Below are 13,407 nucleotides of genomic sequence, written 5' to 3' on the forward strand. Positions count from 1 at the left end.
GGCAAGGTGTGGGTGGAAGGTAAAAAGTGGTGGTTTGGCACAGATTAAGTGATAACATCCCCTTTCTATGAGAGGCCACACTAAACAGTGAAATTGGTCATGGGGTTGTCCATTTCCTCTGTGTCACACTGGAGAAAGTCTAGGGCCTACTCAAGCACCTCTTCCTTGGAAAAAACAAGGATGTTGATATGATCCAAGAAATGAAAATGCCTAGTTTGACAGGGATCATGAAGGATTTATTCTGAGGCCTAATAAAGTTTAGCCATGTAGTTTATTTTACAGTCCTTTGAGCAGAAAGGGCTGAGGACCACAGGACTCCTGTGGCCTCATCTAATCTCTCTTTACTCAACACAATCCCCATCAGGTTGAGGAAATTTCATTTCCAGTCATGGATTGCTTCTGTGGTGGAAGATTTGAACCAGTTTATGTCAGAAAGTATATGAAAAACTGAAATTACATCCTGCCATTAAACGTATCATAAAACTTAAGATGAGATCTGCTGTTTTTTTAAAGGAATGAAAGCTCCTAATTTGTTGTTTACTTTAAAAATAAATAAATAAAACCAATTCTCACTCTAATATGTTCTCATTGAAAACAGTGATTCATTAAAGGAGGTTAATTAAGCTAAAGCTGAGTATTTTTGAACATATACTCTGCATGAAATACACTCTACTAATTAATACAAAATTGCTGTCTTTCAAATTTTGACTCTATATATGGTGTAAGTACTTTTTTTTCTTTCTCTCTTTCTTACCAGATAAGCCCTGTGGACATCCCGGAGATACTGAGTTTGGTTCCTTTCAACTTACCAGTGGAAATGAGTTTGTCTTTGGTGCTAGAGTGGAGTACAGATGTAATGATGGGTAATATTATTTAATTCAGTATATGGGACTTAATTTAAGGCTTTAATGATAAGAGAAGTGTCAGTAATAGATTTGTTATCTGTAAAGCAGCTGCAATTTACTAATATTTAAGAACATTTAGTTAATGTTTAATTTAAAATAATGAGATTACAGTAATACTAAACATAACTATTTCTCATGTCTGGTGGTATTGAATTAACTGTACTTCACACACATGAAGCTGTCATCCAGACTGTCTGAAACAAATAAGGTTGTAGCTCATTTGAAATCATGGTTGTCCGAGTAGAAAGCAAAACTAATGGTCTGCATGTAAAGCTGCCTCATGACTTGACCAGATAGCTGATGAAAACACAACTGCTCATGCTGGAATCTTTGCTCTCAGCAGGCAGTCACTATGCAGTTATCTGGAGAAGTCATTAGGCAGTACAATGGAATCACCTATTCAGAACCACAACCGTTAAGTCCTGCTTAAATCGTTTCTGTGAGTTATGAAACAAAATGCTTTGTAAAAAATGTTTGAAGGAAGAAATTTTTGTTGGACTGGATAACATCTCTTCACTTACTGCTTGGAAGAAATTCTCTCTTCTCCCTCTATTCATCTTCTCCAATGAAAACTGTAGCAAGGCAAATATACAGTATTGTGCTTAAATAAACATGCTTATAACAACATTCTGTCCTCATGAAATGCAAATCAGCCATAAACACAATACAGTGGTTTAGCCATGCTTTTGCACACTTTGAGCTGCTGAAATGTATTATTGAATCTAGTCTAGTACAAATATGAGTTGCAAAATCAATATTCCTCTTAATTCCTTAAATGCAGACAGTTCTTTTGTCATTTCAGACTAACTGTAATCCCTCTCAGAGCTCATTCCAGACTAAGCAGAAGCAATGTTGTTGTGGCTATGATGCCCTCAAACCTAAGAGAATTCTAACTCAGCAAAGCATGGAATACGTATGGCTGTCCCATGGCTTTCACTCATACTGAAGCATAGACAGCATGAGATTTACTCTGCTAGCTAATGATTGTGTATATCACCCTTAGGTCATTTATTTTCTAGGCAAAGCTTGGTGTATCTATAATGAAGAATATACCTTACTAATTACTTCCTACTTTATGATTTTTTTCTTTTTGGTTTTATATTTTTGCCATATGCAAGTAAAAGAAACAAAATAGGGGAGAGAAGCAGAAAAATACTGTTTTCTTTTGTTATATTTTGGTTAGTCTGTAATTGAATATCTGAAACCTACTTCCTGTGCTTCAAAAACAGCAGCACTGCTGTTTCTGTCATGAGACTGTAATTTATTGTTTACTTTTTTTCTTGTAAGATACCAGATGCTTAGCCAAAAAAATTACCGTGAGTGCCTGGCAGATGGATGGAGCAATGATATCCCGCACTGTGAAGGTAAGTGGAGTTTGACGTTTAATTCTTTATCAAAGTTATTTTTTTTTTATCTGTCTGATACTATCTAGAACTTGCTTATGATCTTGCTACTCTCTGTGGGGCTACTTTTGTCTATTGTGACTATATTATGACTTCTCATGGTGTTAATAACAACTCAACTATATTCACTGATTAAACCTCTAGTATTAATTCACATAGATATATAAATGTCTAAACTCAAGTTATACAATAACGAAACTCTTACAATGCCTGCTCAGACATTTTAATCCAGTAAACACTCAAGCTTTTATCAAAAAGCACTCTCAAAACTAAGTCTTGTCACCCGCAGACAGGCTTAAAGCTTTGCCTTACATAAAGACCCCAAATGTGTAGGTATCTGTGAAACACAGATAAAAGACAGTTGGGATAAGACATTTCACAGGTACATGAAAGTCTGTTGTTTGTAGCTTGTTTCCTTTTCTGCCATTGTGAATATCTTAGCTATTAAGGTTTTGTTTACAGTTCTTCTCCCTATTAGCATACAGTGGAACAATCTTAGTAGGAGAGAATGAGAACAAAAGACAGCCAGTCCCCAGAACCAAATAAACTGGATAGTTTAGATACTTCCCTGAATTTGGAAACCTTTTTATCAGTTTCAAACCTGTGTGATTATAAAAATTTCCTTTATTAAAAAGTTTCCTTTCTTCCCAGAGATGATTACTTTTAAAAGTTAAAAATTTGTAATGTTAGATTTATTTTTTTTTTTATTTATTAAGATTTCCTAATAGCTGTTCTCGGGTATTCCACGTTCAATTGACTGAATTTTGAGTGTCCTCAATTTTAGGCATACAGCTTGTTCCCTGCACAATGCAGAGCAATGTTTTCCAACTTTTTTTTTTTTTTTTTTTTTTTTTGTGTCACATCAATAAGATACTGCAGTTTCAAAGTCCTTATGTAATTTTCCTTTCATGCCTGAGGAGTTTTCATTAGGTTGAAATGTCTGTTATAAATGGCATCAGAATACCTAGCAAGTTTATATATATTTTAAAATGTTTAAGGTAATTTCAGTGGTTTATCTGTATTGTAACTTTTGTGCATCAATATATTTCAGAGAATAGCCATCAAAATAGCTATCTTTTTGCTTTTGTTTTGTTTTGCTTTACTTTATTTTGTTTTCCAGTGGCAAAATGCTTACCTGTAAAAGCACCAGAAAATGGAAGAATAGTTATGACTGGTGCATTTGAGCTAAACCAAGAATATTCCTTTGGCCAGGTTGTAGAGTTTGAATGTAATAAAAAATACAGGCTTGTTGGATCTAAAGAAATACATTGCTCTTCTGATGGAAGATGGGATAGTGAAGTACCTCAGTGCCAAGGTAAACGGAACACTATAATCTGCAATAAGCTTTATTCTCACATACTTCTAGGGACTGGTTACCACCTAGGAAACTACAAAGCTTTCACTTTATTGCACAGCAATTAAGCATAGCTTGTCTGTGAACAATGTCTATTACATATTTGCAAAAGTAGGATTAGAAAGAGAAATCAGAGAATATTGTATGATAACATAGTCAAAATGGACCACCTGTTTGTTCTGCATTTTAACTACAAGCTAAATGGTTTGCCAGGCTGCACTCAATTCTTTGAAACTAGATTCAGTACCTACATAAGATTCAATCACTTCAGTGTTTATTTAACCAGAGTAATGATATATTATTTTGAATCTATATGAACTTAGTTTAAAAAATAAGTATGATTCTAATTCATTCATGTTTGTAAGCTACACAAAATGCAAAGAAATCATGATGGATTTTTCTTTCTTCAAACTACTTACTGTGTTTTGACAAGTTAGAAGGTTAAATCATGTTCAGTTTCTACAGAATCACAGAATAGGTGAGGTCCCTCAAAATGGAGTCAGCTAGGGCAAATTTCCCAGGATCATGTCCAGTAGGCTTTTGAACATCCACAAGGATGAAGACTTCACAGCGTCTCTGGGCAACCCAGTCCATTGTTTGACCACCCTCAAGTAAAAATTATTTTCCTATTTTAAGTGGTATTTTCTGTACCTCTGTGTGCCTGTGGCTTCTCATCTTGTCACTTCCTGCCAGTGAGAAGGCATGGTTCCATCATCTTTTCTTCCACGTCACCAACTACAGTCAGAAATTTATATAGAATAGAGTAGAATAGTTTAGTTGGAAGGGACCTACAAGGATCATCACGTCTAACTGCCTGTCCACTTCAGGGCTAAACAAAAGTTTAAGCATATTTTTAAGGGCATCATCCAAATGCACCTTTCCCATCAATGTCCAAGAGGCATCAACCACTCACTAGGAAGTCTGTTTTGGTGTTTGACTGCTCTCACAGTAAAGAAGTTTTTCGTAATGTCCAGTCTGAACCTCCCCAGCACAGCTTTGTGCATTCCCATGCAATTAATAAGATCCCCAAAAAACCTTCTCTTCTGTAGACTCCCTAAACCTCTCTTTATCTGTCAGTTCCCTTAATTATCTTTGTGACTTTCACTAGACCTGCTCCAAAATGTCCATCTCTTTCTTCTTTTCGGGAGCTCAGACCTGGACGTAGTGCTCCAGATGTGGTCTTACCAGTGCTGAGTAGAGAGCAAAGACCACATCTTTGGACCTGCTGAGAATGCTTGTCTAAATCCAGCCCAGGATGCTGGCTCCTGTTCAACTTGTTGTCCTCTAGGACTGTGAAGTCTTTTTCTATGAAGCTGCTTTTCAGTCAGTTGACCCCCAGCCTGTCATGGTGAATGGTGTTATTCCTCCCATTTTCCAAATTTGAATTGTATGCGATTGGCTTGTCAGTACATAATGAACCACAGGAAGTAACAATCTCTGTCAAATATTTGGTCCAACAAGTTTCTTAGATTATTTATATGTTATCTCATATGAAAGTATATGTTGGTAAGACCAGGTGTGTTTGTTAGGATGTCAGATACATGTATGGTCTGTTCACAATGTCAGAGTTAAATTTTGCCACTTTGAAACACCCATTTATTTCAATTTGAACAACATAAATGGTATTAAACGCAAGTCCTTGCACCATTCGTAGAATATAGTGAATTTTATTAAACAAAGACATCTATGATGAAATATATTTCAGGGTAAGTATAAAATACATCCAGCAGACGAATCCAGGATAACCTTTTGGTGTCCTTCTCTATAGCCTAGGAAACAAAGCCATGAATATTATCTGACTTCAGGAATTCAGATTTTGGAAACTGCAAGATCTCAGTAGTTTTACTGGTTTGTCAAGGAGCTGGAGATGCTGGGGTTCTTTTATAGATAGCTAGGTATTCTAATGTCAATTTGCCAGATTGTTTATTGCTTTTTTTTTCTGTTGATGCTATAATTTTACTAATCATCTACTGAACATGAGAGAGCTTCAAGCTTTCCTTACAAGAAAATGAAATTATCTGAAAAATGAAAAAATCATAAATTTCAGCTAGCCTAGTTGCTTATTTTAGAATGTCCCATACTGTATCTGCTCAAGGGTAGGAAGGCTCTGAAGGAGGATCTGGATAGGCTGGACCAATGGGCTGAGGTCAACTGTATGAAGTTCAACAAGGCCAAGTGCTGGGTCCTGTACCTGGGGCACAATAACCCCAAGCAGAGATGCAGGCTGGGAGATGAGTGGTTGGAGAGCTGCCAGGCAGACAAGGACCTGGGAGTATTGGTTAATAGTCAGCTGAATATGAGCCAGCAGCGTGCGCAGGTGGCCAAGAAGGCCAACAGCATCCTGGCTTGTATAAGAAGCAGTGTGGCCAGCAGGTCTAGGGAAGTGATTGTCCCCCTATACTCAGCTCTGGTGAGGCCGCACCTCGAGTACTGTGTTCAGTTTTGGGCCCCTTGCTATGAGAAGGACATCGAGGTGCTCGAGCGAGTCCAGAGAAGGGCGACGAAGCTGGTAAGGGGTCTGGAGAACAAGTTTTATGAGGAGCAGCTTATGAGGAGCTGGGCTTGTTCAGCCTGGAGAAGAGGAGGCTCAGGGGCGACCTTATCGCTCTTTATACGTACATTAAAGGAGGCTGTAGTGAGGTAGGAGTTGGTCTATTCTCCCACATGCATGGTGACAGGACGAGGGGGAACAGGCTAAAGTTGCGCCAGGGGTGTTTTAGGTTGAATATTAGGAAGCCCTCTTTACTGAAAGGGTTGTTAGGCATTGGAACAGGCTGTCCAGGGAAGTGGTGGAGTCACCATCCCTGGAGGTCTTTAAAAGACATTTAGATGTTGAACTTAGTGATATGGTTTAGTGGAGGACTTGTTAGTGTTAGGTCTGAGGTTGGACTCGATGATCTTGAGGTCTCTTCCAACCTAGACAATTCTGCGATTCTGTATATACTGATTCTGAAAGCCATTAAAAACAAAGCATAGCCCTGAAAGCTGTCTTTTGACTCAGTTTCCTACTGTAGCTGTACTACACTGTACTTTCTACTTGGCACCTACAATTGGGTCATTGAAGAGATCTCAAATAAGTTCCAAATGGTTTCCAAATGAAAGCATTTATGAGGACAAAATTTCTGTGAAGTTACGTGGAAAATATACGTGTATATATATATTCCAATAAAGATTTATTTTTTGGCAAATAAAAGTTGATAAACATATATGCGTTTTGTCTTTCTCAACTTCAGATATTATCTGTAATGTACCAGCAATTCCTCATGGATTTGTGCGTAACTCAAAGTCATCTTACAAGGAGTCTGAACAACTACAGTTTGGTTGTGAAGAAGGATACACATTTGGTGAAAGAGCAGATGCACTATGTACTGAATCTGGATGGCATCCTACCCCCTACTGCACTGGTCTGCCTTTTCCTAAAGTTATTTTGGACACTGGTTGTATTTGGAAGTAATTTCAGTATTATCATAATCATTATCATTAGTTTATTGATTTAAAAAAAAAATAATCATCCACATCTTGCCAATACACCATGAAAATCGTGACAAAACAACTGAATATGAGTTTTCCATGAGAGGCCATAGCAAAAAATGGTTAGTTCAGCCTTTCTTGAGTATATACTCAAGCATATACTTGAGTATAGTTGGATGGGCCTATGAAGATAGAATTGCTCACATATACTGCATAAATGAGATGGATGATGAAATACTTTAGCATTAGAAGCTGCTTAATTTTATCCTGTGCCTTTTTTATTCTGTGACTCTGAATTAGTGGGGATAACATAGCAAAAATACTCTTGGTTTAGAAATAATTCTTAATTTGCATAGGAAGGATAAAGTTGAATCTCTTTATCTTCTACAAAATACAGTGAAAATGCTTTAGTGAAGGGATGGAAAAAAAAATCAGACATTAAAAAGATTATTGAAGCAAGCAGAAAAACCACTAATACTGGAGAAATTATAACTATAGAAAGAATCTGAAATTTTTAATGGCACAGAAAAATTAACATTTGAAACCAACTTAGAGAAGTGATATGGTTTCTGAAGTCCTGTTGTCTTCAAATCAAGACATGATACTTTTTTAAGTGAAATTCAAGTATACTGCTTTTAACTTGAATATAACTGGTGAAAGTCAGTGGCTGTTCTGAAAATAAAAAGAGGGGGTTAAATACCGGATACCATATGAATTGCAGCAGTATGGATAAAACTGGCTCTCAGCTTGATGACCTACTTGCTTATGAATCACAAGCAGCTCTTTGAGGTGGAGCTACAAATGTATGCATCTTCAAGTCTTCCACGTTCAGTAGCTGAGATGCTGTGGCACCGTAGCCACCACTCTGCTATTTGTAATTTTAAGAGAGTAAAATGCCACTCAGCATCTCACCCTGTATGACCCTGTGAAACAATAGAAGTCTTGAAGACAATAGAATAGTAGGTTTTCCTGACCTACTGAACTGATTTCTGCATTTTTCTTGAGTGTTCCTGAGTCTTACCATAGTTTGAGTAGACTGAGCACCTGTTTGCTCATCGTTACATTAGCTTTTGAAATTTCTGAGCTACTAGTTCTGAGAAACTAGTTCCAATGAAAGAGGAACAATTCAAAAATGATCTCTGTTTCACTGATAGACCTTCAGTAAGAAATTGTTAGTGTTCTGTGCACCTTTTTAAAAAAATGAGTGGAAATTACAAAAAGTACCTTTCAAAATACCTTTCAAATTTAAATCCTCACTTAAGGTTGAGAAATAGTAAGACAGGGTTGTAGGGAGAACAGTCTGAAGTGGTTATGGCCGTTTCCGTAGGAATAAGAGCAAATTTGAAGTAGTCCAGTCTCAGAAGGGTAAGTTGTCCATTGATGGCCACGAGTGTCTAGGCTGAAAAATACAGTGGAATTGCAGTGTTGCAATATACACAAAGCTAGCTGAAATGTGCTCTCTACACAGACATTATGCCAAGAATTAGGTACAATATGTCTGACATTCACTAACCTAAAGAACTAATCTGGCCCTGAAGTGATGTATAATCAGAGACTAAAGTAACATGGTTTGCGTGAATCCTGCCGCTGTCCATGACTCTTAGCCTACGATGAAGACAGCAGTTTGCTTAATATTACCGGAACTGTAATTGTGCAACCACATTATTCATGATGTTCAGAGTTCCCATCAGAAATTGTCTAAGGATCTCTACAAATACATACATTTACAGTGATGAAACTCCCTTATGTTTTCTAACTCCCAAACGCCGTCTGTGCAGTTCAGATGACAAATCCATGATTTCTGACGTCAGTCCTGTCGGACATCTGCACTCTGGGTCACAGATTTTGATTTAGTTTCACTCAGCTACAGTACTTAAAGACTTCCGTTAGAACTCCAAATCCCACAAGCAGACATATGTGCATGATGTCCTAGCTGAAATAATTTGATATACATTTTTGAGAAATCTTTATACTGTATCAAATCATGTTCAAGAAATTGCCAAAGAACACTTGAAACTGGAAAAAAAAAAAATGTTTGCAAAAGGGCAGTGTTACAGGATGTTATGTGCCACCCACCTTCCTGGGACCTCTTCCAGAAAGACTCCTTTAGAAATAAAGAGTAGTCAGTCCTAGTGCCCACTCAGTCCTTGAACTTTCTGCTTCAAGATTAGTAATGATACTAATCAATATGCATTGCCTATGGTTTAGCAGCATACTGCTTTTGAGAAGTGACAAACAAAGCCTTCTTCCAGACATGGATATACTGGGCTCTGATACTTGGGCTGTATGCAATTATAAATCCTCTCCAAGGTCATTCTATAGTAGGAAAATATAAAATAATTTCTGTCCTCCTTCATTCCTGTAGCTTTATGCTACCATGAAGTTGTTCTAGATCTTATTTGACTTACCAGGAGCCTAGATGACTAAGCAGCACATGTATGCAGCTGATTCATCCACCTTCACTCCACAGGAGGACCAACTTGTGGTGACTGTATAATCATCCCCTCCCAGCCCGGAGTGTGCTGGTGTGATTTTCTGAATTGCAAGTAACAAAAAAAAAAAAAAAAAAAAAAAAAAAGGCTCCAGTTTATAAAGAACGTGTTTGCCTCACTCCCTAAGACATCTCTATTTGAAAGTTATTTTATGCAATTTTGGTCAATAGACTGTGAAGACAAAAACTTCTGCAATTAATATAAAGGCATTCTTCAAATTAGCACTGCATTTTTCTCTTTCCATTTAGAAATTCTATGCTCTCCTCCAAGAGTTCCCAATGGGAACTTTAGACCTCAAGAAGACAGCTACAGAGAAGGGGCTATGATCACAATAGACTGTAATCCTGGATATCATTTGAGAACACTGTCTGGCAAAAACACAGCTCAATGCACCAGCAGAGGCTGGGTGCCTGCTCCAGATTGTGTTGGTAAGTAGCTCTTGTGAGTGAAGGCACAATATACACGATTGTTATTTTGGAAATATCTCAAGAGAAAAACCTCAGCACCATAGGAAATAAAAAATGCTTATTCATTGTGTTTCCTGGTGTTATAAAACTTAATGTGAATGGCTTGGAAAAAAAAAAAAAAAAAACAAACAAACAGCTAAGAAGCAAGGGTATAATGTAAATGTACATTATGTTTATAAACATGGGCATTATCTGTTACTATATTTGTGAAATTATATAGTAAAGTCTGCAATAGTCAGCTCCCTGACAGGAAGGTTTGTGGTCCAACTGAGGAGTAGCATGCCAGTCAAGATAAGAGGACACAGTGAGTGTTGAAATATCCAAACCAATGCGTAGCTGATGGTTGGAAGGTGTGTTTCATCATGTTAACCAGAACTTTAGATTTTTGCTTGCAGTTTTGTGTTGATATGTTATGAACAATTGCAGCTTTATTATACTCTGTCAAATGGCAAAACAAAATACTCTTGATTGATTGGTAATGAGTTCTTTTTTGGCTTAAACTTCCATTAATTACAATTATAGTTTTTCCCATTATATGCAGTAGAAAAACAGAAGTCAGCAATTTCATTATTTATTGGTCTTTGATCTTTGATTACTGAAAATGAAAGAAAAACATACAAAACAGAAGGAGGTGAAAGAAACCCTGACAAAATCAGTCTTGTAAATGAACCTTTGGGTAAAATTATTTGATCTATCCAAGAAAAGTACATTGTTAACAAGTGGATTAAGCATTTATCTATTTGTAGATTCTGAAATTGAGGAATCTTTTGGAGACCACCTCTCTCATTATTAAATGGTCCGTTCAGTGGCTGATCCCTCCTCCCCATCCTCCTCACCCCCAGCATGTGGGCTTTGGTTCAGGGCACGTCAGGAGGAACCTAGCTGCCTTGGCCAAGCAGGACACCCTGGGTAATCTTTGAGTGACAGCTGCTGCTAAGCCTGACTTGTTCCTGAAAAGCGCTTTTGAGGAACTGAGAAAACAAAAGAAATATCACATTTTAAAATGAAAAAGAGTAAAGCTAGAAAGAGCTTTTGGTGTAAGATCTCGGAAGTGACAAATAAAAATGGTGACAGCTGTTACAACAATTGCTAGACTCTGCACTTTAGTGTCTAGATCTGAGCTAGCTGCCTGGGTTCCCATCAGTGTCAGTATAGTACACTTAGCTGAGACCCTGTGAAGAAACTGTGTTATCTCGCCATAGAATTAATACTTACATTTGGTTGCATGAATTAGCCTCTAGTGTCCACCAAGAAGATGGACTGGATTTCTGTTGATTGCAATGAAAAGAGGCAACCAGCATAGCTGTAGACATCGATTGAACACAGCCTAGTTGATCCTGCACTCCTTGAGATCTGCCAAGGTGTGCAGTTCTGATTCTGTCAGTTCCAGGAAACACTCAAATAATGAAGTGGTATCTGAATTAATATTTAGGACTTTGTGTGCTGAGCATTTTGCCATGCATGTGTTGATACTGTTGCTGTTAAATTCTATTTCAAGAGAAACCCTGTGACTACCCAGTGATAGAAAATGGCAAGATAAGTGAAAGAATGGCACACTCTTACTTTCCAATGAGGATTGGACAGTATGTTGATTACCACTGTCGTAATGGCTACTTAGCCCCAAATGGAGAAAGAGTCGTTCGAATATACTGTTCGAAAGGGGGCTGGGATCCAGAGCCAAAATGCCTCAGTAAGTGCACTTCTACTATATGCTCAATTTTGTTATGATTATTGATGATCTGTGCAGCAGAAATCATGCTGGTGGAATGCAAGTAGCAGCAACGTACAGTTTGTTAAAGTATAACTGGTTGAGTTGAACCCTGGAACTTCACCCAGACTGTTATCCTGTCTGCAGAGCTCAGCCACTTGATAAGTGATACTCTGAAGTGAGCAAGGCTGAAATGATAAATCTGGGTTTGGGACGTTCTTTGTTCCTTTACCTATCCCCGAGATTAAAAAAAAAAAAAAAAAAAAATTAAGAGAAATAAGATTTAGGAAATGTTTTTCATCTCTGGCTTCTAGGTCCCATGCATGTATCTGCTTTCACCTGCACATGCAGCAAGACATTCTAAGAACATCTTCTCTGTGTAAATGTATTATTCCTGCAGTGGCTTGGGCACTTTGTCTAGAGGTTGCTGTCTGGGATTCACTGCCCAGTCTTTTTGGATAACGTTTGGGACTGGCCAGGTGGCACGCTCTCGCAATAAGCTGAGAGTGAGTATTGCTGCAGCAAGAGATCCAGATACACTGGCTTAATCTTTCAGTGATAGAAAATATTTAAACCAGTAAGCTGAGGCCTTCTCTCGTAACCCCCATCTTCAGTCAGATTACAGTTCCTACCTATCGATAGGACCTGAAAGATCAACAAAAGGTCGGTCTTTCTCCAGTTGCCCTGAGCGTAGTGGAGGTCAGTGCAGGGGAGAAGTGGAGTCCCACCCAGAGGAAAGGAGCAGTTACTCCAATAACGGAGCCACAGCATTCCTTCATCCATCCGTAGGGCCAGCATGCTTAGCAGTTGGTAAAATCTCTACAGCTGATTTGAGACGCATTTGCATAGAGATGGTAAAATCTCCTGAGGGGAAATGCCAAAAATTGTCTCAGCACAGGCATCAACATATGAGAGACTCAGCAGACCGTACCAGAGCTAGTGCTCATGACACTAGATGCAATGCAGTTAGCCAGCCTTGCTTATGAACTATGGTAAGGGCTAATGTTTACCAGATCACTTCTTACTGCATTACGGGGTCATTTGAACTCCCGTTCCTGTGATACGTTAACCTCAGGGCAGTGAAGGAAAGCATACTTTAATTCAGATTTGAGCATGGACGTCTTTGGGGAATAGAATGATAAAGAAAGGTGCTAGGAGGCCCCTTTTTTGGTAACGGTCTTCCTAAGCATTATTGTACCTGAGTTTTAGCTGTTCAGATTACTGTGGTTAAATGTACTTACCTTTCTTCTTTAGAAACATGCTCTGTAACACACCTGGAAAATGGTTATTTCAGATATAATCGTTATATTTACACGGAAGGTGAAAGAAGTCAATATGTCTGCAACCAAGACTATCATACTGAAAGTGAAGGTGGTGAAGTTACATGCACAAAGAATGGCTGGTCACCTTTCCCAAGATGTATCCGTAAGAGTGAGTGTGCTTACATTTTGTCACAATTTCTAGCTAAAAAACAATAAATCCATCGTCACATCACCCGCATTAATCCATCACTGCTGCTTGGGGTAACTCTAAGTCTAGGTGCTTTACATGTGAAACACAGTGCCATGATTCCCTCAGCTGTCTCATGCAACTCTTGAGTCCCTGCG

The 13,407-nt window shown here is 38.2% G+C and overlaps 1 protein-coding gene across 4 annotated transcripts in view; it reads left to right on the forward strand.

The window, feature by feature from the left end:
- The window catches only part of CFH (complement factor H), a 37,386-nt gene that overhangs the window by 5,078 nt on the left and 18,901 nt on the right, over positions 1-13,407 (forward strand). For all 4 annotated transcript variants that reach the window (XM_084291537.1, XM_084291540.1, XM_084291538.1 and 1 more), the window contains exons 3-9: positions 758-863; positions 2,193-2,269; positions 3,429-3,623; positions 6,896-7,066; positions 9,874-10,053; positions 11,591-11,782; positions 13,055-13,231. In XM_084291537.1, the coding sequence (XP_084147663.1) occupies positions 758-863; positions 2,193-2,269; positions 3,429-3,623; positions 6,896-7,066; positions 9,874-10,053; positions 11,591-11,782; positions 13,055-13,231 (1,098 nt within the window). The remainder of the gene's footprint in view (positions 1-757; positions 864-2,192; positions 2,270-3,428; positions 3,624-6,895; positions 7,067-9,873; positions 10,054-11,590; positions 11,783-13,054; positions 13,232-13,407) is intronic.

The sequence above is a fragment of the Netta rufina genome (assembly GCF_964035555.1).
Source record: "Netta rufina genome assembly, chromosome: 8".
NCBI lineage: Eukaryota > Metazoa > Chordata > Aves > Anseriformes > Anatidae > Netta > Netta rufina.